Source organism: Quercus lobata, chromosome 8, assembly GCF_001633185.2.
Source record: "Quercus lobata isolate SW786 chromosome 8, ValleyOak3.0 Primary Assembly, whole genome shotgun sequence".
NCBI lineage: Eukaryota > Viridiplantae > Streptophyta > Magnoliopsida > Fagales > Fagaceae > Quercus > Quercus lobata.
Window position 1 is genome coordinate 47,520,302 of NC_044911.1, and position 24,307 is coordinate 47,544,608.

General features: G+C 33.4%; 1 protein-coding gene across 1 annotated transcript; it reads right to left on the reverse strand.

Moving 5' to 3' along the window:
- Positions 1-3,210: 3,210 nt before the first annotated feature.
- LOC115957251 (caffeic acid 3-O-methyltransferase-like) lies at positions 3,211-9,980 on the reverse strand. The gene is made up of 4 exons (XM_031075449.1): positions 9,345-9,980; positions 4,791-5,101; positions 4,530-4,594; positions 3,211-3,674 (listed from the first exon to the last, which is right to left on the reverse strand). Exons 1-4 carry the CDS (start codon positions 9,776-9,778, stop codon positions 3,378-3,380), a joined length of 1,107 nt encoding a protein of 368 aa, XP_030931309.1. The 5' UTR covers positions 9,779-9,980; the 3' UTR covers positions 3,211-3,377.
- Between the last annotated feature and the right edge of the window lie 14,327 nt (positions 9,981-24,307).

A 24,307-nucleotide genomic window follows, 5' to 3' on the forward strand; every position in this document is an offset into this window, starting at 1 on the left:
GCTCTAGGACGCGCTTTGGCTAAGATATCAAAAACCCCAAGCTCAGTGGCCTTAAGGCCATGGGCAGCACAATGGATGTCACTAGTTGCGTGCATGGCATGGGAGAAACTCTCTTCTTCTTCTATTTTTTTGATCACCATCAAGAATGCTTCAGTGGGATTCTTTGGGAGAGGCCATTAAATAAAATTTGAATTGATTTGAACCTCTTTTGTTCACAAACTGGAACTTTTGTTTATTGGATTTATAGAGATTTAGGGGCTGTTTGGTAGTGTAACTAGAACAACAGTTTTTAGTGTTTAAACAACATTATACGTATTTTCACAAACTTTTTCACCTACACGTATTTCTAAAAAATACAAACAATATTACTAGAACATCATTACCAAACGGGCCTTGAATGATTTAAGGATATGAATGTTGGATGCATTGGGTCCAGCTTACACTTTGGCTTAGCTCATTAAATGAGCTTGTTGGACAAGCTATTGAGAAGTCAGCAAGTTTAAAGGAGCTTCCTTAAGAAGCTTGCCAAAAAGAAAGAATTGAAGTCATCTTTTTCTCTAATATTACGTACAAAATCAAGGCAAGTTGGCTTGCATTTATTGTGAATTGATGACAAGCGTGTGGAAGAAAGAAAAGAAGATAAACATGAAGAAATAAAAATAAAGGTCATTCGGCCATTTGGTGCAGAGAGAGTCCCAGAGTGTGAGGACATTGCAGTCTTGAAAAACTGCGTGAGTGAGAGCAAGCAAAAGAGGAGAAAAATATAGAGAGCAAGAGAAAATTGTGAGAGATAAACAGTGAGGAAAGGAGTAGTTAGCGAAAAGAGAAACAGAGTTTTTCTTTGCTCAAGTTGTATATCTAAATATTGTAATTTTTATTTAATATAGTGAAATTATTCGGAGTTTGTCCTGTGATTTTTTCCTTTCCTTCAAGGAGAAATGGTTTTCTATGTAAATTATTGTGTTCTTGTGTGGTTGTGCTTTTGTTGTGTTTGCCAAATTTTATTCCCACTTATATTATTATATAGTATTTTTTCCCAACAATGAAAACTAATGCTACCATTTTTTTTTTTGTTTTTTTTGTTTCACACTTGTTTCACCATCAATATGTATATATATAATTTTTGACATATTGCAACATCATTGTTTTCAAATCACATTATTCCGTTGCTTTTAATTGTATCCACTTTGTTTATAATTATATAATACCTTGAAAATCTTCAAATAAAGGGTTAAATAATGAAAATAACAATATTTAAAATTCTAAGTTTTATTTCACTGTTTAAAATTTATATACTACTTTATCTGATAGTCTAAAATACCCGTAATATGTACTACTTTATCTGAAAAATTAATGGCTCATTTTTTATTTATTTTTGTTACTACTACAATATTATTTTAATTTGTTACTTTCTCTAGTACTTACTAATATGACAACTCTGAATCTATGAATTCTTCTATTAGTAAATTCTATTAAATAGGAATATACCGCTCATGATTTCAAGTATCCACTTGAAAATTTGATATCTAGAAACATTGTTGCAATCAAACTGTAGAAATTCCATCTTGATCACTAGATTTTCAGAATTATGAACTTGGATCTTTGATTGATGCTTTGAAGAACTCAGTACAAACAAATTCTAGATGCAAAGGCACAACTCTCCAAAGTTTGTAATCACGTCCTATTAGGTTTCTTATATACCTAGGCTTTAATAGCACGAAACCCTAGAAATTTGGGTGGCGGGCTAGGCTTGAAAACTAAATTCTGCCACGATTCTCGACATGTCGAAAATCTATCTAAATTGGTTGTTACGCATTAAAACTCTTATATTATAGTTTGCCAACCTAGTCCTATGGACTAAACAATTCTATACAATGGGAGAAATATAGGATAATCATCTAACCATAAATGCTCCCAACCCGGGGATACTGCCTTGGTGTTTAAAATCCTTGTATCCTAGTTGCATGCTATAGTGGTAGATGAAAAGACCTATTCTCTCTAAATATCAAAATAATTAGAAATAATGTGATACAATATATAGAATCTACCTATTCTCTCAAAATTTTTTCACTAAAAAAAATCACCTCATAATTTTAAGTTGAAAAGGTAAAGTTTTTTTGGCATAAAGACAAATCGTATGTTTGGCAACTATATATATATATATATATATATATATATATTCCAATTTTCTGTTTTCAAAAACTATTTTGTATTTTCTAGATGAAAAAACTTGTTTGGTAACTCTAAAAAAAAAGGAAAAGTTTTCAAATCTCAAATTTTCAAAGGGAGTTGAGAAAAGCAAGTATTTTGCTTATTTTCAATTTCCTTCACAAATTAAGTTTTGAGAACAATTTTTGTTTTCTGTCTATTTTGGGTTGCCAAACAAGTTTTATAGTCTCAAAAATAGAAAATTGTTTTTAGAAACAGAAAATAAGAGGAAAAAACAGTTACCAAACATACAATGACATGATTTAGCTAGAAAATACGGAAAAACCAATTACACTTAACGAAGTCTAGGCTTCGAATCGTGGCTGGGAAAAAGAAAAAAAAAGAAATCAAAAGCACAATAACAAAATCCAAAACTTGTGGCCAAACCCAAACCCACCACTCTCTCCCTCCCTGCTCCACTTCCTCTCGTCATCCATGAAATCCTCTTTGGTTCATGGCAAACTTCAGCATCAGTTACCAGTGATATATGAAGAAATGACCCAAGCCTAGAGTTAAATGAGATTTCATGTTCAGCTTTTGGTTTCATGTTTGAAAGATACAATGCCTATGTGTTTAGCGAGCTTGTTTTAGTTTGGCAACAAATGCATGTACCTGATGTTCTTGCATGGGATTGTTTAAACACGTACATCTATTTGCTTTTTATTAGTAAATTTATAAATTAGCCTAAAGAACAGTTCATCACTTATGTCAAACAATATAATTTTGGTTAAATAATTTATGATCTAAATAAAAACTAAGTCTCATCATTTACGTCTTTGAGTAAGGAATATTGTAGATGTCATGACAACTTTGGCACTGGTTGCTCCTTTAGACGGGTCAGTAGGAGTGCTAACAGAGCTGCTCACTCACTAGCTGTTTGATCTCTTCACAAATTGGTTTTGGGGTCTGTTAAAGTCAGTTTTGGTCCCCCGATTTTTGTAGATTGTATCACAGAAATATGCTTCCAGAAGTACAACTTTGATTTTTCATGCCTTCAGCAGGTGCAAAATTTAGGCATTTCTAGATGCTAGGATTTCATTTTACGACTGAACATGAAAAACTAACAACTTGAACTCAGAAATTTTGGATCAAATTTTTTTGTTTTGAGCATCTTTATTTTAAGGTTCAGACAAAATGAAGGATGCATTCCTAAATATTACAAGCAAATCTTACTTAAAGAACTCCATAACCCAAAAATTACAGACATAACATTCATATTTGATGCCGCTAAATCCAGCTTTGGTTGCCAAGGCAGTAAATTCTTGTCGAGTCCTTTCCTTCCCTCCTGGGTTTTGAGTCATCATAAGCACATCCATTTGAGAGGTGCCTTTTGTAGAACTGCTAATATCTGGTGTAATTGGAAGAACTGCATCCATGACTATTACCTTTCCATCATGTGGAATAGCGTTGTAGCAGTTTTTCAACAGTTTCAAGCAATGTTCATCATTCCAATCATGAAGTATCCACTACAAAATTAACCAATTATGGCATCAAATTTTTTTTTTTTTAATTCATATTCATTTTTTGCACAAAACATTTAGAGTCTGTTTAGATACCGCTTATTTTGCTGATAATTGAAAACTGAAAATATTGTAGCAAAATAATTTAAATGTATGAATAGTACTGTGGAACCTAGTTTTAAAGTTTTTTTTTTTTAATAAAGTACTTGTTGGTCTCGTGAACAGTGCACGGGACCCACTGGAAAAGCATAATCTCACATCTAAAAACGTAAAACACTCTTCTCAAAAATAAAAAATAAATAAATAAAATTGTCCAAATGCTTTTCTGCACTATCCAAATGGATACTTAATATTGAAGGGCATTACTATTAAAAAATCAAAGAAATTGTCCATATACTTATTTTTTATATATAAAATTGTCCATAATGGTAATAAAGTGAGATTATATGTCATAACTCATAACTTAATCCCTATCCCAATTGATGCAGCTATTGAGTTCTTGTAAGTTGACTCCATTTCCGTATCAATTGGAAGAAATCTAATTTATTTACTATTGTCAAGGGTGTACAAAGTTTTTTGAGCACTTGATTGTTTCACCAATTGTGTATAGTCCCTCTTCCCACGCACTCTACATAATTACAGGGAGAAATCCTTTGAGAGGCTTGCTAGAGAGGTTTCAAAGCTAGGACCTTGTGAATCTCATGAGACCTTAGGAACTATTAAGAATTTTTCACTTTTTGATAGGGTCTAATTGAGAGTTTGAGACAATCCAACGGGAATATAAGCATTGCAAGTTTGGATTTAAATCATGGCAATAGATCATTCAAAATAGGACGCCTACAAATTAAATATGGATCTAACCTTCATAAAAATGTTGTCCCCTTTAGGAATGCTTTCAAACATATTTCCTCCTAAATGTTCCACACCTGCAACATAAGTTAACACCTCTCTTTATCTACATATATTGTGTATTTAACTATTTATACACCATAGGCTATCTAGGCTTTTAAAATTATCATATACACATTATTATTCCACAAAAACCACATGTTGATCACATTTTAAGCTAGTGAAATAAGAAAATGCCATTACGAAAAAGGAGACTATGAATTAAAATAATACCAGGATAAGGTGGAGCATGTTGTATAACATGAGGCAAGTCAAAATTAATGCCTTTGATGTGGGGGTATCTGGAAGTGATTAAGTTAAGAGTAACTCCTAGCCCACCACCAACATCAATCAGTTGTCTGAGTTGCTCAAAACCTTTGTAAGACTCAAGGGTTTGTTTAATAACAATAGTAGTGTGGTTGAGCATCGCTGTGTTAAAAACTTGATTGAACCTGGGGTCCACGGAGGGATACTCAAAGGCATTCATGCCATAGACCCTGTTGAATGGAATTCCTCCCTCAAGAATAGCGTCTTTCAATTGGGGCCTATGAACAAGTTCAGGTTAGATACCACATATCATTTATTAAAAACTTTAGTAGCATGTGAATTAGTTTGTTGGAGTATTAGCTTAATAAATTTAGGTCTAATTATATTATATTAATTCTTCAGTTTTTTTCTTTAAATAAAAATTTCTTTACATAGGATTTCCACTCATGCATTAATAGCGTTTCATAACAAATTTCACTTCCAGGGAGTGCCAAAGTTGTCCTTTTTTTTTTTTTTTTGATAATTAATTAGATACTTGAAAGGAAAAGAGTGTAGCAAGGACAGGGCAAAGTTCTAGCTTTAAGGGGGTGGGGCCGTGGGTATTATCAAAGCATAAAAAAAAAAAAAAAAAAATAGAATTCAATGAAAACATACTAGATATGCTATGAAAAATTAGTATCCATTCAATGTTAACAAAATTAAAGGCACACATAATTTGTTTCTTTATACATTTTAAATCAATCATTTATAAAAATGGAATTTAGTGTTCTAAATCCTAAAAATAATATATAATTGATTATGCACTATATATACTAGTAGAAAGTTTTTTATTCAATTTACAAAGTCAATTGTTTTAAAAAATTATATTTATTTTTGTTGCAAAACCTACTTTTAACTATATTCATGATTGAAAATGTTCATCTTGTAGTTGTACTAGAAACAAGAAAGGTAAATACAAGTAAATTCACCCTATAAATAAGTTGATAGGTTGTTGATTTTTTAATCCTCATCAACCATTTGGCCTAATTCAAAACAAATGATTATAAATATAAATAATAATAATTAAAAAAAAAAAAACATATGGGTGCTTTAGATGTACTTCCCCATCAACATTTTCAAGAATATATATATATATATATATATATGCATGCGCACATACACATATCAGAGCAAAATACTAAATTAGAATAGAAATGAAAGAGTAATCTTACTTGAGAAAACCCTTAAGTCTCCTATTTTTTCTGTTTGCCCTTAATTTTCTTTAGACTCTTTTTAAAAAAAAAAGGTAGTATAAAAGAACAAAAACACTGAAATTTTATTTTAAAGATGTTTTATGACAAAAGATGCTTTTGGGTGCGCGCGCGCTGTTTTTTATGACAAAAGATGCTTTTAGTAAAGTAAGCACAGTGTAAGGCTCCGTTTGGCAGTGTATCTTAACAACATGTTTTTAATTTTTAAGTAATATTACACATATTTTTACACACTTTTTTACCTATACATATTTCAAAAAAATACAAATAACATTACTCAAACTCTTCTACCAAACAAATCCTAAGTATTTGTGTCTTCAAGACACTTGTTAACAAAGCCTTAATGCATGATGTGGGACTATGGGAGTATTATATACGAGTGAATATGTTTGAGAGAGACAGCGGGCATGCTTAGTTGTTAGCTCTTCTACAGAGTAGTGACCCATCTAAATTAAAAGAGCTTCCAGTGCCAAAGTTTTCATGAGTCATGACATCTACATTGCTTACCGAAACGCATAAATGAAGAGATTTATTGGCATTTGGTTCACTGTGATTTATACTTGATGCAATGCTCATTACAGTGATGTGACATTAAAATATTTGGTTCATTTTATTTTTTCTAACATTATCATAATCTAAGATTACAAAATATATTACATCATCTTAATCTCACCACATTCTTAAACAATGTAATGTTGTATTAAGATTACATTAATGTAACATTACAATAATGTAACATTACGATATAATGTAACATCAAACGAACCAAACACCCCCTTTAATGTTATTTTAGATCATTAATTATTTAACCGAAGAAAAAATTAAAAAAGAAAAGGTGTAAAGCATGGCATTGAACCTACCATAACAAAAATAATAACTCCAAAACATGGAACACAATGTAAGTTGTAATTGGTGGTAGGGGCAAAGTCAGGAATTTTTGTTTGGGGGGCTAAGGTAAAACTATCCTATTGATTTGTGATTCTAGAAAAACGCAAACCATGACATACTATATTCATAAATACATGTCTACATGCACTAGTTTAAAAAAAAAAAAAAACCCTTAAATCCAAAGTATAAGTCATAACTCATATATTAACAAGCTAAACACCTGATTGAGCATCTAAAAGTCATTTTTCATCTTGCGTTTTTCTTATTTTTATGAAAAACCATAAGTCCATAACATTAATAGAAATTAAATATCAATATATAACAAAACTAGACTATATTTACAATTGCAAGAAATGATATTCATAGAAAATAAATATAATAAAATCACTATAAGAACCATAAAATAAATTGAATTTAAGTTCAGCTAGATTAGACAACTATAGTAAATAAATTAAAAATCAGTTTCATAGCTCTCAGACTCTCAGTAGAAATTGAACTAAAAAAGAGAATAATGAAATAAATAGAAATTATACTTAAATAGAACAAAAGAAGATAAAGAAGAAGAATAATTTTGTAACATAGAATGCATTGTAGAAGAGAATGAATGGAATGATGAGATTGGGAATGGAAAAGGAAAAAAGAAAAAGAAAAATACTTTTATTGGTTTGCATTGTACTTGCAATGTAAACTTACATTGTAAACATATAAAATATAGTAAATGTAGTACATATTTGTAAAAAGTGTATAATATATAGCAAAATTATGTGTGAGTTTGGTTCAGCTTTTTAATACTATACTTTTTGAAAAAGTGGCAGTTTCAAAAAGTGCAGTATGAAACTCAGCTATTTTTTTTTTTGATACAAGATAGAATTCTACTCTAGCCTAATCTAAGTGTATATGTGTGTGAAACTCCCTCCTGGAGACTTGAACCTCGACCCTTGCCCCCCACACTCCACAAGCACTTATTATTAAAAAGTGTTTTTTCAAAAAGCTAAATATTTAGCTAGCAATTACAAAAGTGGTGATTTGAGTTATAAATTACCAAAAATGACAAAATATATATAAGGAAGTTTATTTCATACTTAGTGTTAACTTCTTAATAATAATAATAATAATAATAATAATAATAATAACTTTATGTTAATAATGAACAACTCTCTTAATAAAACATTTTGTATAAAAGTATTTGGTTTTAGCATTAATTTCTCTTTTCAAGAAATGTTATGTTCACAACATTTTTGCAATATTTTCACAATAAATCTTATGTGGTAAGCTGTTATTAGTTTTAATTTGAATCTATCACTTAAATTATTTTTTTGCTTATTATTAACAACTAATAACAACCTGTTACTTAGAATTTGTTGTGAAAATATTATGGAAATAACATTTCTCTTTTTCATGAAGAATACAAAATTATTATCTTAAAAGTTGAAACCTAATAATTTTGGTAGAATTAATCTCTGTAAAATAAAATTTTATTAACACTTATCTTTTAAATGAGTTATTCTAGGATTACAAACTATTTCACAACTTCTTTGCCACGTCTTTGACGTGACAGACTATGAGTGATTGTTTTTCACTTATACATATACTTATAATTTTTTCTCTACCATCACGTATTCTACAACATCACAATTGTAAAAAAGAAATTGTGAAATAATATGTGTTCTTACTTCCTATATTTTCTTCCAACGTAGCTTTCCCCAAACCCAAAAACTTTTTTTTTTTTTTTCGTTCACTTCTTCCTCATATTCTTATTTTCCTTTTCTTTTACTTTCCTCCGCATACAGTCACACACAGGTTTCATCTTCATATTCCCCCCACCCCCCCCAAAACACACAAACACACACACACACACACACACAAGTCTCTCTCGCTCCCTCTGCTCCATATTTTCCATCTATCAAAAACTCTACTGAATTCAAAAAGTTTTTTTTTGACATTAGATATATAAGACGTAAAAAAGAAAAAGAAAAAGAAAAAGACAAGATGCTACAGCACAGCAGCACAAAGAAGCAGAAAAAAATATGGGCAATTTAGGAAAAAGAGATACCCACCATCAGTAATATTTTTATTTTGAGAAAACATCTTGAGAGTTGTCTGTCTTATAAATGCCTTCACACACTTTCTTATTTACAAGATTACCTCTTTTGTTTTTAGGTGAAAAGTTGGGATTTTTGAGGGCATGGCCCCCCCTACATATAACGTTGGTGGAACATAGTGGTACTTGTGTAGTTGTATTCCACTATTCCTAATGGACCCCAATAATAAAAACGTCAAAAGTTCAATCATGAAGGTCCAATTTTTTCATAAACTTTGATAATCATAATCAACTGAGCAATAATGAGCAAGGTAAATAAAGATGTAAAAAAAAACAACGTACCAGCTATCCAAGAAGACCTTGTCTTGAATCAGGGCCATTAATGGGCCCAATGACTCTCCATCTTCATTACGCACAAAGTGTTTAGACACAGGAGAAAGACTGTAGAGTCTCTGGTAAGAACCAAACTCATCAGCAACCACAGAGCAACCAAGCACAGAGTGACTGGCGAGCATTCTGAGAATGCGGTCCAGCATCACGGTTGCCTCAGGGTTCTTGGTGGGCATCTGAGCTACAATCTGTGAGGGAGAGAGCTTGGCTCTTGGACCCGCTTTGGCTAGGATGTCAAAAACGCCTAGCTCAATGGTTGATTGCAGTGCCATGGGCAGTGCACAAGAGTTCACTAGCTGCATAGCATAGGGGAAGCTCTCTTCTTCTTCTTCTTGTTTTAAATTACCATAAAGAATGCCTTGGTGGGATTGTATGGGAGAGGCCATTGCAGAAAGTTTTAAGTTGAATTGAACCTCTTTTGTGTTCACAAACTGGAAGTTTTGTTTAGTGGATTTATAGACTGATATTATTGTGGTACTAGTGGACAACAGCTAGCTATCAACTTTTATTTTATTTTCCACGATAAGCTGTCTACCTATGTTGACAAATTCGAGTACTGGTCTGGACAATTATTGTTATACCAAGACCTGTTGTTTTATTGCTCATGTGAATCACGTACATCATATGTGGAAAAATAATAATAATAATAGAAATATTACTTTGGACTTTCTCACAGTAAATGAAGAGTTCATATGAGGACTAATTATAGCTTGACACCTAAAATTTGTTGTGAAAATATTGCGAATATAATTGTTACAATATAGAAAGAAAACTAAATTTTGCACACTTCTTATTACACACTCCATAAACAATCGGAATGTGTTTGTAAAATATGATTTCACATCCCATAAAAAAAAAAAAAAAATCACAATGATATGTTCACAATATTTTCACAATATTTTTACAACAAATCATAAATGGTTAGTTGTTATTGGTTCTAATTTGAACTTATCACTAAAATTACTTTTCTACTCTACTAATAACAACATGTAACAACTTGCCATATAAGATTTGTTGTGAAAATGTTGTGGATATAGCATTTCTCTTAATTGAAATAAAAATATAATTTCAGTTCGGCATAACAATTAATGTATGTACAATAAGCATGCAATAGTTGGTGTGCTCAATAATCATTGTCATGAATTAAGTACTTCTAACTTTTGCAACAACTCTGCATATGATTTGCTTGAATTAAGTAATTCTAACTTTGTCAACAGGGGATGGTTCAGTTGGTAAGGCTCGAGCGCTTTGTCTAACTTACTTAGGTTCGAGTTTTGCTGCTGGAAATCTTTTGTTGGTGGGCATCCATAAGGGTTGGCCTACGAGTCTTAACCTGAGCGCCTTACCCCGAAACTGGCGTAACTTAGCTAACTCTCATTTTTTATTACCCAAAAAAAAAAAAAAAAAAAAGTAATTCTAACTTTTGTAACAACTTTCACATCCAAAATGTGATCGCTTAACATGAGGAGCATGATGTTACACTAAAGTTGCATAAAATATTATTTGCAGGAAATACATCTTAACTCCAGCACGTCAATGAAAGTGTGCTGTGTGCATTCTTTCTACCCCTCGTTTTCCACGATTTAAAGCCAAGCTACCAAACTTTTGGCCAAAAATCACTTTTAATACTTTTAAATATGGTACGATTTCATTTTAGTCAAGTTCAATTATTTCAATTTAGATTGCGTTTGGGATAAACTATTTCAATTTCAATTTCAATTTAGGTTGACTTTAGTCAAGTTCAATTATTTATGGGTTCTAATTAGTTTAACTTGTAAAGTCTCTGATAGTTGTATAAGAGATCTGAGGTTCAATCCCTACTTACACCAAAAATTGATTGATGTCTTGGTTTGATGATAAAAAGCTATCATTAGGAGCGAACGTCATAAGTTGAAACTCTCTAAGAAAAAAGTATTTCAATTTATGTTCACCCTTATCATTAATAAACTAGTGTGTAGCCCCGTGCATATGCACAGGTATAATTAAAAACAATCACAATTATATGGTTCAAATTATACATTCTTTTAGAAGATATTTAAATTATACATAGTATTGACTTACACTTTTTTTAAACTATATATTTCTAAAATATGTAATGGTTTCTCATTATATAAATATATATATATATATATATATGATTTAGAGTTTAATTAGTTTTAGACTTTTCGGTTTTTGCACCCAATAATTCACTTGCCACAAATTAAAATTTTAGATGGACACATTGCAAAAAATTGAACTCCAATTGAAATCTAATTTAGAATCTAATTGGATTCAGATTATTCAATTTTTATTATATATATATATATATATATATGATTTAGAGTTTAATTAATTTTAGACTCTTCGGTTTTTGCACCCAATAATTCACTTGCCACAAATTAAAAATTTAGATGGACACGTTGCAAAAAATTGAACTCCAATTGAAATCCAATTTAGAATCTAATTGGATTCAGATTATTCAATTTTTATTTTTTACACTCAATAATTTACTTGGTACAAAATTAAAAATTAAGTAGGACATGTGGCGCAAAATTGAGAATCTAATTAGATTTTAATTAAATTCTCAATTTTGTGCCACGTGTACCATTTAATTTTTAATTTTGTGCCAAGTGAATTATGAGTGTAAAAATCAAAGAGTCTAAATCTAATTAGATTCTAAATTGGATTTCAATTGGAGTCCAATTTTTCGCCACATGTCCATCTAAGATTTTAATTTTTTTGACAAGTGAATTATTGAGTGCAAAAACCAAAGAATGTAAAATTAATTTATATAACGAGAAACTATTACATATTTTAGAAATGTATGGTTTAAAAAAAATATAAGCTAATACCATGTATAATTTGAACCGTATAATTGTGATTATTTTTAATTGTACCCGTACATATGCACCGGGCTACACACAAGTATATATATATATATATATATATATATATATGTATATATATAAATGGGGTGAGCAAGGAACAACTTGACCTGAAGGGTTTTAGGTGAGTTAGTAAATGTTTGGTTTGGGTTTGAGTCTAGTGCTCAGGAATTTTAAGTTGGTCTCAAGTTTAACCTGATCCGTCCGTTCCTAAAATTAAAAAAAAAAAATCCTCTCTTGAGTTTTTCACCTTTGGTTTCTTTCCAGTTATATATCCTAATGTAGTGTTCTTAAACCAAAAAATCGTCTTTTGAAATTTTTTATTTCCGATTATAAATATAAAAGAAATTCGCATTATCCCTCTTATTTCCTTTTTCAATTTAAAACCTTGACCAAATCTCCTCATTTAAGACCCAAACATCTTTTATACTTTCAAAATTTTAATCTAATTCAAATTTGAATTAAACTTTTAAAAGGAAATTTATTGGCATTAATGATCTAATTGAGTTAACATATCAGATTTTAGTGCAATAAACTTTTTTTTTTTTTTTTTTTGAGGAAAATTAGTGCATTAAACTTGAATTAGGAAATATGCAATTGCCAATTTGATTTCCTTACACACCATTCTATCTTTGCATTTCTTTGTTCTGTTGATTGGATGTCTTAATTTTTTTTTGAAATTGTTAAACATAGAAACTTGGGATAGATGTCTAGAACTGAAGGACTTAAAATGGCCGAGGCAACCTAGTAAATAGCGTTGAGTAGAGAATGAAAGCCTTTATAGGTGGATGAAACAACTTGACCTGAAGGGTTTTAGGTGAGTTAGTAAATGTTTGGTTTGGGTTTGAGTCTAGTGCTCAGGAATTTTAAGTTGGTCTCAAGTTTAACCTGATCCGTCCGTTCCTAAAATTAAAAAAAAAAAATCCTCTCTTGAGTTTTTCACCTTTGGTTTCTTTCCAGTTATATATCCTAATGTAGTGTTCTTAAACCAAAAAATCGTCTTTTGAAATTTTTTATTTCCGATTATAAATATAAAAGAAATTCGCATTATCCCTCTTATTTCCTTTTTCAATTTAAAACCTTGACCAAATCTCCTCATTTAAGACCCAAACATCTTTTATACTTTCAAAATTTTAATCTAATTCAAATTTGAATTAAACTTTTAAAAGGAAATTTATTGGCATTAATGATCTAATTGAGTTAACATATCAGATTTTAGTGCAATAAACTTTTTTTTTTTTTTTTTTGAGGAAAATTAGTGCACTAAACTTGAATTAGGAAATATGCAATTGCCAATTTGATTTCCTTACACACCATTCTATCTTTGCATTTCTTTGTTCTGTTGATTGGATGTCTTAATTTTTTTTTGAAATTGTTAAACATAGAAACTTGGGATAGATGTCTAGAACTGAAGGACTTAAAATGGCCGAGGCAACCTAGTAAAATAGCGTTGAGTAGAGAATGAAAGCCTTTATAGGTGGATGAAAACTAACAAGAACTGAGTCCTCTATAATCTATACAACTCAACCCCAAAAGAAAGCTAAGTTAAAATGGAAATCAAGTGGGTTAAATTGTGTTAGTTTGTCTCGCCGCTTAGGTTCATAACTTAAAAAGTGGGTTCTAATTAACTCAACTGATAAAATCTTTGATGGTTGTATAAGAAATCTGGGGTTCAATTTCCCGCCTACACCAAAAAGTAATTGGTGTCTTGGTCTGATGATAAAGAACGATTATTAGGATTTCAGCTAACTTTTACATTTATCTACAATACTTTCAGTAAAAAATTTTCAGTTTAAGCTAAATAAGTGGATTCCAAACGAACCCTTAAATGTTAAAATTTGGTCAAGCTCTCAAATTGGAAAGAGATCATGAATGTCAATATCAAAGAAAAGAATCCAGCACCGCGCACCCTTAGCGCGATGATCACTCCACAAGTATAAGTGCTTTTGGGGTGTGAGGGTGTTAGGTTCTAAAGTTTAGGATTTTATGTATTTAGAACTCTAATTTGTATTGTTGGCAAACCATGATCAAAACAATGTGTTTAGAAGTGTTTAAAGCTAGCTCAAAGTTGTATGTCAACGTAAAGTTGGAATCGAGTTTAAAGCAGGAAGCACTGTGGCTTTCGGCCTGGCTCGATCAATCGAAACTTAGGCTCAACCGATCGAAGCTCGGGCAGATCGCTTTTCTGTAGAATTTTCCAACTCAGCCCTATTTGTTTTAAAACGTTTTTAGGGTTTCTTATTTGTCATAAGTATAAAAGGCAAACCCTAGCCATGTTTTAGTGTTGCTCATATTGCGGTTTGTGTAAATCTCTTATGAGATCTACATGAGCTTTTCTTTACACAAACTTAGGGTTTTCAAGGAGGAGATATTTTCTACACCTTGATGATCAATTCAGTTGTTGCCATTAAAGCTTAAAGAATACACAAGCGGGGGTGCTTGTAGCTGGTGGGAATCCAAGAAAGAAGGAGTCCGTGGATTCGGAGCTTGCACGTGGTTGTGTCAGTAAGTTCTACTGGTTGGTAGCATTAGGAAGTCGAGCGGGGGTGCTTGTAAGTCCTTTTGTATGAACTTCGATTCTTTCAAGATAGTGGATTCAAGTTTACCTTGAGGATAGCTAGGTCAAATCCTCCCCAGGTTTTTACCGATTTAGTTTCCTGGGTGATCATATCATTGTCTTATTTATTTTCCACTGCTATGCATGATATGATATATTTGTGTTAACCTAGACTTGTTAATTTGACTAAGTAACAACTTGGCTAATTACCTAGGTTAATTTATTTGTGATTTTAAGGGGTCTAAAAACTGTCAAGTGGTATCAGAGTGGGTAGCTCTTTTGTTGTTGATCTTTTGATCACTGAGCTGATCCTTAACCCCTCTGGTATGGATTTTTGGAAATTCTTTCTGCTTATTCATCAACTTGCTTACTTTGTATATTTGTCTCTTGTTGAGTTTGTTAAATCTTTCCTTGAACATCTTGGTCTTATCATATGTGGTAATAATTATTTGTGTTATACTGTCTTAACCGCCTTAAAGGCACGTGATTCTTGTCTTTGATATTTGGATAGTGGTTGTTCCAAGCATATGACAGGAAACAAAGGATTATTCAAGACTCTTTTTGAAGGAAAGATTGGGACAGTCACTTTTGGAGATGGAAGCAAATCTGTCATCAGAGGCATTGGAACTGTGGACATCCCAGGGTTACCGGTCTTTGAAGATGTTTGGTATGTTGATGGACTAAAGGCAAATTTACTCAGCATCAGTCAGATTTGTAACAATGGACTAAATGTTCTCTTCACTAAGCATGAATGTGAGATACTTGATGATGGAGGTGACTGTATGTGTGTTGGTATACAAACAGCGGACAACTGTTATGGATTGACACCAAGCATAAGCAACAAGTGTTTTAGTGTAAAGATTGATCAAGTTGATTTGTGGCATCAACAGCTGGGGCATGCAAGTCATAAGCAGTTAGAAAAGATTTCAAAATGTGATGCTGTTATTGGTTTACCTAAGTTTGAGAAGATAGATAAGTGCATATGTGGACCATGTCAGATAGGTAAACAGATAAAATCTAAACATCTGTCTGTGGCTAGTGTTCAAACTTCAAGACCTCTGGAGTTACTGCACATTGATCTTATGGGTCCTGCTCGAGTTCAGAGTTTGGGAGGAAAGAAATACATTATAGTGGTTGTGGATGACTTTACCAGATATACTTGGGTTGTGCTCTTGAAAGATAAAGCTGAGGCTCCTGAGAAGATGATACATCTGTGTAAGAAATTGCAGGTTGAAAAAGATACAGTGGTAGCCAGAATCAGAAGTGACCATGGAAGAGAATTTGAGAATACCAAGCTAGCTACTTTCTGCAATGAACAGGGCACACATCAAGAATTTTCATCACCCAAGACACCGCAACAAAATGGAATAGTTGAACGAAAAAATAGGGTCGTTCAAGAGATGGCACGTGTGATGTTGCACAATAAAAAATTGCCAAAATCTTTCTGGGGAGAAGCAGTTAACATTGCTTGCCATACACTAAACCGGGTGTATTTCAAACCTGACTCCAAGAAGACTCCCTATGAACTCTGGAGAGGAAAGAAGCCAGTTGTCAAATATTTCAGGATTTTTGGTAGTGATTGTTACATTCTACGTGATAGAGAGTACCTAGAGAAATTTGATGCTAAGAGTGACAAAGGATATTTTCTAGGGTACTCCTCTGCTAGTAGGGCATATAAGGTGTACAATCTGAGAACCAAAACTGTCATGGAATCTTCAAATGTTGTGATCAATGATGAAGTATGTCCAGAAGCACATCCAGAAAGTACTACTCAGGTTCAAGATAAGCCAATGGAAGTTAATGACTCTCTCCCTGATGATTATGTTGTGAAATATAGTGATGAGGAGCTAATGGTGTTGAATGATGCAATATCTATGCCATCAAGTCCTGAACCATCCACTTCAGTTCATGAGACTCAACAGGTTCAACATGAGTTTAGTCCTTCATCAGAACAGAGAGGTACATCCAGATCTCTGGTTAAAGGTCCTTCCTCTAGAGTAAGGCTGAATCATCCCTCCTCAAATATATTGGGAAGTTTGAATGACAATATGAGATTAAGGTCAAAAGCCTTAAGTGTAATTACTCACTAATGCTATCTGTCACAATTTGAATCGAAGAAGGTAGATAAAGCACTTCAAGATGCTGATTGGGTGAACTCTATGCATGAAGAACTTCATCAATTCGTTCAGAATGATGTGTGGGAATTAGTTCCTAGACCAAAAGGTGTGAATGTAATTGGAACTAAGTGGATCTTCAAGAACAAATCAGATGAACATGGCACTGTCATCAGAAATAAATCAAGACTTGTTGCTCAAGTCTACACACAAGTGGAAGAGATTGACTTTGATGAGACTTTTGCTCCAGTAGCAAGATTGGAATCCATTAGGATATTGCTGGCTATAGCTAGTCATCTAAACTTCAAGTTATATCAAATGGATGTCAAAAGTGCTTTCTTGAATAAAATGTTGCAAGAAGAAGTTTATGTTGAACAACCTAAAGGATTTGTTGACCCTCACAGACCGGATGATGTGTATAAATTGAAGAGAGCACTGTACGGTTTAAAACAAGCTCCACGGGCTTGGTATGATAGATTGACTGCATATCTTACTAAGCACGGCTTCAAAAGGGGATTTGCAGACACTACTCTCTTCATAAGAAAGGATAAGAACAATTTTGTTATAGCTCAAATTTATGTAGATAATATTGTTTTTGGTGCTACTAATGACTCTCTTGCTCATTCTTTTGCAGATGAAATGAAGGCAATGTTTGAAATAAGCATGGTTGGTGAACTAACATATTTCTTGGGTTTACAGGTGAAGCAAATGGATTCAGGGATCTACATCAACCAAGTCAAATACGCAAAGAATCTAGTCAAGAGATTTGGACTGGACCATGCTGTCCATGCTAGAACACCAATGGCCACCAATGCAAAACTAACAAATGATCCATCAGGTGAGTCTGTTGATGTTACACTATACAGAAGTATGATTGGATGTCTGTTATATTTGACTGCTAGTCGGCCTGATATTGCATTTAGTGTTGGTGTTTGTTCTAGATTTCAATCTAATCCTAAGGTTTCACACTTAAATGCTGTCAAAAGAATAATTAAATATGTTGCTGGAACTTGTGACTATGGATTATTTTATAGCAAATAGTCTAATCTGTCTCTTGCTGGTTTTTCTGATTCTGATTGGACTGGTAATGCTGATGATAGAAAAAGCACCACTGGTGGATGTTTTTATGTTGGTGCTAACCTTGTTGCCTGGATGAGAAAAAAGCAAAATTCTGTGTCCTTGTCTACTGCCGAGGCAGAATATATTGCTGCTGGAAGTTGTTGCTCACAACTTCTTTGGATGCAAAAAGTTTTAACAGATTATGGGATATCCCAAGATACCGTGGTGGTTTACTGTGATAACTCTAGTGCTATTGACATATCTAAGAACTAGGTTCAGCATTCTAAGACTAAGCACATAGAGATTAGGTATCACTTCATTAGGGATCTTGTTGAAAGAAAAATTATGTGTCTTGAGTATATTCCTACTGAATGTCAGAATGCCGACATTTTTACCAAACCTCTTGATAGAAGTAAGTTTGAGACTCTTCGTCAAGTGATTGGTGTTATTCTGTGTCCCTGATTTGTCTTTGGCCTCTTGGTCCTTGTGCTTCATTGCTCTATCCTTTGTGACCATTGTTCTTTGGTTTTTGTTTTTTTTTGTGTCTCTAGGATTTTTATAGCATAACATTCATGCATTTCATTGTAGGTGTTTTTTTTTTATTAAAATAAAATAAAAAAAATAAAAAAAAGGGAAAAGAAAGTGCATTTTGTTTTTGCATTATTCCTTTTGGTTTTTGAGAACAAGGTTGGTCAATTTATTTTTCACATAACATGTCTTTTGTACCTTGTTTAGCTTTGATGAGCTTATTTATTGCACTCTACTAGTTGAAGATTTGTAGTTCATGTTGTGTGGGAAAGATGTGTATGGTTTTTGATTACTATGTCTTAATCTTGAAGTCACATGTTTTTAAATGTTGGACTTGAACTTTTAGAGAAAGGCATAAATAACCATCTCACTACTGTTCACTAGCCAATCATGAACACCTTAGTGCATATCATAAGATTTTGTGCTCGAGAAAGTGTAGCACATACACAAAAAAAACATAAAGTGAAGCCTCGGTAAAAGTGCTTAATGCTTAAAATCTAGTTGGTGTGTACTATTAGGCTTGATGCCAAACTCACATAAACTTAAAATTGGAATGTATATTATGAGGCCTAAATACAAGAAACTTACATGATTGCAAGCTTATGATCTAGGAGATGTGGGAGTTATATGATGTAACTCTGTAGGTGATAGTCTCTTTTAAATTCTTTGTGATGAATTTTGTAGACTTTGTGATTGATTGCTATTCACATATCACTTCACATGTATCTCATATCTTTGCTAGTCGCACACACTACATGAGTTACTCTTTGCTAAACATTGTACACGTTATTGTGTGTGTTTATGGTCTGACCAACCAAGTTTTTGCAATCACTTTGAATTATGTGCAAACAAAATTTGTTGCTTGAAAATTTGTGGAAAATGCAAAATTTTGTTTTTGGGAATATTGGGCTTAAAATTCTTGTTTGGAAAATCATATCATCTCATACTCATGCATTCTTGTTCTTAAATTTCAATGCTTTGAGTTAAATCAACTTGTTTTTCAAAAATTGTGTTTTTCCTGAAAAATATGGTGAGCCTCTGCCTGATTCGATCGATCCATTCTGTTTTTCGACCGATCGAAATTTTTAAATTTTTTAAAATTTGAGAGAGGGAGTCTCTGTCTGTTTCTACCGGTCGAGGCTGTTTTTCGACCGATCGGAACTCGTATATCAGGTTTTTTAAAAAGCTGAATTGGACTTTTTCAAAGTCACTATTCAAACTTTTTCTTGCTTTCTCTCTCTCCGCGTTGGCTCAAGGCTCCACCATTCAAGTTTTGTTCATTTTCCTTCAAGATTTTTGCAAGGTTTTTGTCCTTAGAAGCCGGTAAGACCCTTTTGCCCTTCTTTTTCAAGTTTATTTCTTGTTTTCATGCATTTTTCATGCATTATCATGGGTATTTTCGACATCTTCAAAATTATTGGGGTTTTTGATGATTCAAGCCTATTCTTGTGTAATTGATCAATGGGTTTTTGTGCCATGATGTTATATTGATGTTCCCTATAGTTTAATTTGATCAATTTTGTGGTTTTTGAAAAATTGGAAATTCTAGGGTTTTGAATTTGATCCGAATTGGGGATTTTGTCAAATTGGCTTATCCAATTGATGTATTTGGTCATTATTCTTGTTATTATATCATGTGTATTGATCAATTCGTCAATATTTTTTTAAATTGATCAAGTGGTTTCTATATTTTTGGGGTTTTTGTGTTAAAAACCTTAATGTGCAAGCCAATTTTGTAATTTGAACCTTTTTAACTTAATTCACTGCATTAGCACATGCATCATGACATTTAAACTTGTTCATGCATCATATAAATTTTGATTCTATTTTTTGTTTTTATGCTAACTTGCAGTCTGCCTTTGGTTTTGGTTTTGTGGTTTTTGTTCTTTCGCTCTATGTTTTGCTCCTTATCTTAGCACCATGCCTAGGAAAACTAGAGCTCATAGGATCACTTCCACTTCCTCTGAGTCTCCACCTAGGGTAGAGCTATTTAAGAATGATAAGTGTAGAGAAGCCTATGACACCTTGAACTGTAGGCGTAAGATCTGGTCTGAGCGAGTTGTTGTGTTAGATGCGCTTGATCCGGCCATTAGGGCCAATTTTGAGTCTAGGGGTTGGTTGCCTCTCGTAAAGATAGATCATCCACCTCCGACCGCCCTAATTAGAGAGTTCTACTCGAACCTCTCTTGTCACATCTATGATTCCAACACCCTAGTTAGGAGTTGGATACGAGGTGTAGAGTTCACCATTACCCCTCGGGTGGTGGCTGAGGCTCTTGGGGTGCCGGTTGTTCGGGATGCTGTCTATCCCTATGATGAGTCACCCTCTTTAGATGTTGTCATGTCTTACATCATTGGGTCATCTATCCAGTGGGGTTCTGATCCTCGGATCACGTCCGCTGAGCTTACCGAGACTGCCTATCTCTTCTTTAGGATTGCGTGTCATTCCTTGTGGCTTATCTCTCACTTCCACACCATCCCTTTAGAACGATGTGTGTTTTTGTACGCCTTTGCTTCTGGAGCGTCCATCAGTTTTCCTCACTTGTTCCTTCATTTTTTGAATGAGGTTTATAGGAGTTCTGCCATAGGGCATGCGCTGATTCATCCTATTTTCATTCATAGGATTCTGCTCTACTTAGGTTTAGATGGTTTTCCGTCAGGTGAGCCTGTTCATGTGATAGCTCCCATAGGTGCCACCTTTCTTCGTCAGAGGGCTGCTTAGTTGAGAGTTCCTCCTTCTCGTCCTAGAGGTGCGTCATCTAGTAGTGTTCCCCCTCCTCCCTCTTCTACAGATATAGCTGCTACTGAGACTTCAGGTGCTGCTGCTGATGCTGATGCTGTTGTTCCTCCACCGACTGCTTCGGATGATTCAGACATTCGTCGCACGTTGGATCATGTCTTGACCGTTCAGGCGGCTCAAGGACAGATTTTGGTGGACGTACTTGATGAGATCCGTGCCTTGCGTGCGGAATTGGCTCAGTTTAGACCACCTCCCTTTTGATGATGGATATCTTGTTTGCCCTTTGGCATTCCGTCACAAAAAGGGAGAGTACTTGTAGGTTTTTTGTTTTCAGGGGGAGACTTTTTGTTTTTGGTTGGAGCTTGTGGAGTTTTAGATTGTATCTAGGTGCTTCACTGTGTACTTAACATTTTTAGCTCTTACCTTTTTTTTGATGGGATATTCATGTTAGGGGGAGTTTTATGTTTTTGTTGGTACTTTATTTGTTTCTTGTTTCAAACTGCTTATTGATTTATATTTATGAGTTATTCATTGATATATGTCTTTATTTGTGTGTTGTTTGAAATCAAGAAGTTATTTTGTTTACTTGTATTATTTCCACACATGCGGTTATGCATTTTGTTTAGTGTTTCAGGAAATATACAGGTTGATTCAATTGAGCTTCTGTCTACACTTGCAACTGATGGATAGTAGTTAGGATTGAATTTGGTTTATGAGCATTATTTTGTAAAGGGCTTTTCATTTTGTAAACTTTGAGCTTCTAAGTTGTGTTTTGTCACGGATTGCCAAAGGGGGAGTTTGTTAGGTTCTAAAGTTTAGGATTTTATGTATTTAGAACTCTAATTTGTATTGTTGGCAAACCATGATCAAAACAATGTGTTTATAAGTGTTTAAAGCTAGCTCAAAGTTGTATGTCAATGTAAAGTTAGAATCGAGTTTAAAGTAGGAAGCACTGTGGCTTTCGGCCTGGCTCGATCGATCGAAGCTTAGGCTCGACCGATCGAAGCTCGGGCAGATCGCTTTTCTGTAGAATTTTTCAACTCAACCCTATTTGTTTTAAAATGTTTTTAGGGTTTCTTATTTGTCTTAAGTATAAAAGGAAAACCCTAGCCACGTTTTAGTGTTGCTCATATTGCGGTTTGCGTAAATCTCTTGTGAGATCTAGAGGAGCTTTCCTTTACACAAACTTAGGGTTTTCAAGGAGGAGATATTTTCTACACCTTGATGATCAATTCAGTTGCTGCCATTAAAGCTTAAAGAATACACAAGCGGGGGTGCTTGTAGCTGGTGGGAATCCAAGAAAGAAGGAGTCCGTGGATTCGGAGCTTGCACGTGGTCGTGTCAGTAAGTTCTACTGGTTGGTAGCATTAGGAAGTCGAGCGGGGGTTCTTGTAAGTCCTTTTGTATGAACTTCGATTCTTTCAAGATAGTGGATTCAAGTTTACCTTGAGAATAGCTAGGTCAAATCCTCCCCAGATTTTTACCGGTTTGGTTTCCTGGGTGATCATATCATTGTCTTATTTATTTTCCGCTACTATGCATGATATGATATATTTGTGTTAACCTAGACTTGTTAATTTGACTAAGTAACAACTTGGCTAATTACCTAGGTTAATTTATTTGGGGTTTTAAGGGGTCTAAAAACTGTCAGAGGGGATAAGGGCCGAGGTTCAAATCTCCAAGAGGGAGTTTCACACACATATACACTTAGATTAGGTTAGAGTAGAATCTATCTTTTATCCAAAAAAAAAAAAACCCAAAAATCATAAGGAAATAAAAAGTCCAAAACAACTTGGGAAAAAAACACACATATGCACTTGCATGTCATTTAATTACAATAAAAACTAATTTATGCCAACTTTTAAATAAAAAATAGTTAAAAAATTATTTATTACACTATTAAATATTAACTCTTATGCCAGTTTTTAAATTTGGTAATAAATTTAGTATTTATTATTATTATTATTGTTATTGTGGGTGCCTGAGGACTGAGGATGAAGTTGAAGAGTTGCAGTGTTGATGTGGGGATATCACGAGCTCGAGGAGAGTAAGGGATGAGATAGAGGACTCTGAGGTGTTCTAGGTGGGAAGAATGGTCTGAAGAAAGAGGATCAGTAATAATAGGGAAAGTTTCCAATTTGGGGTAGCCTGTTGCCTCCGCATTAAATGGTGGGTAATAGCTTTATCAGCTGCATTGATGAGCTAAAAAAAGTGGTGTCAAATGTCAATAGTTGGATTAGATAAGAACTAGTAAAATTTTCCTAACTCAACTATTGTGAAATTTTTTTGTATTTGTATGTAATGTTGTTGTTCCATCAAATATATTTTTTGAGTTAAGATGGGACATATTTTCTATAGAATATCATTCATTGTGTGTATGTTTCTCTCCGCTATCCACATACATAGGCATTTGTAACATGTTTATCTTATGGTTGTACCGTTACACCAAGGAGGCATTGACAATGACCCTAATCATAAACAAATTCCACACCTTGCTAACCAAAATTGAACACATAAAATCATAATTTCAATCCCCATTACCCCACAAACAAACTCAAAAAAAAATAATCAATGACTAAATCACAATTTCTTTTAGCTGAATAAAAAGGGTACAAGGAGACTACTATTGGAAACTACCTTCTATGTCATCTGTGGATAAAGAACTAACAATAGATGTGCTCTTTTTATAGGATTTTTTGGTATGCTCTCCATCCAAAAACCTTGATTTTATTAGGAACTTGAAGTTTCCAAAGATTTCTCCATACCTGTTGGCCAATTGGATCCTTAGAGCTTTCAACCCAATTCTCTTCTCTCAACACCTTCCTTGCCAAATGGTACCCAGATTGAATAGAATACATACCATTATTATTATTAAGCCATACAACTGAGTTAGACACAGACCTATAACTTAGTGGTATATATTCTGCAAATGGCCTCAGCATCTTTCCTATGAAAGGTTGCCATGATGAGATCATGCCTCCACCAATTTAAATCTGGATCTATGAGGTCAGAAACCCGCCACTCCTCATCACCCTCATGCATCAGATAGAGAAA

Bases quoted from the DNA above. Each gene is read 5' to 3' on its own strand.
- LOC115957251 (XM_031075449.1), bottom strand. From the start codon at position 9,778: ATGGCCTCTCCCATACAATCCCACCAAGGCATTCTTTATGGTAATTTA. The intron at 5,102-9,344 runs GTACGTTGTTTT...ACTTGTTCATAG, and splicing joins AAGGTCTTCTTGGATAGCTG to GCCCCAATTGAAAGACGCTA. The intron at 4,595-4,790 runs GTATTATTTTAA...CTTATGTTGCAG, and splicing joins ACATGCTCCACCTTATCCTG to GTGTGGAACATTTAGGAGGA.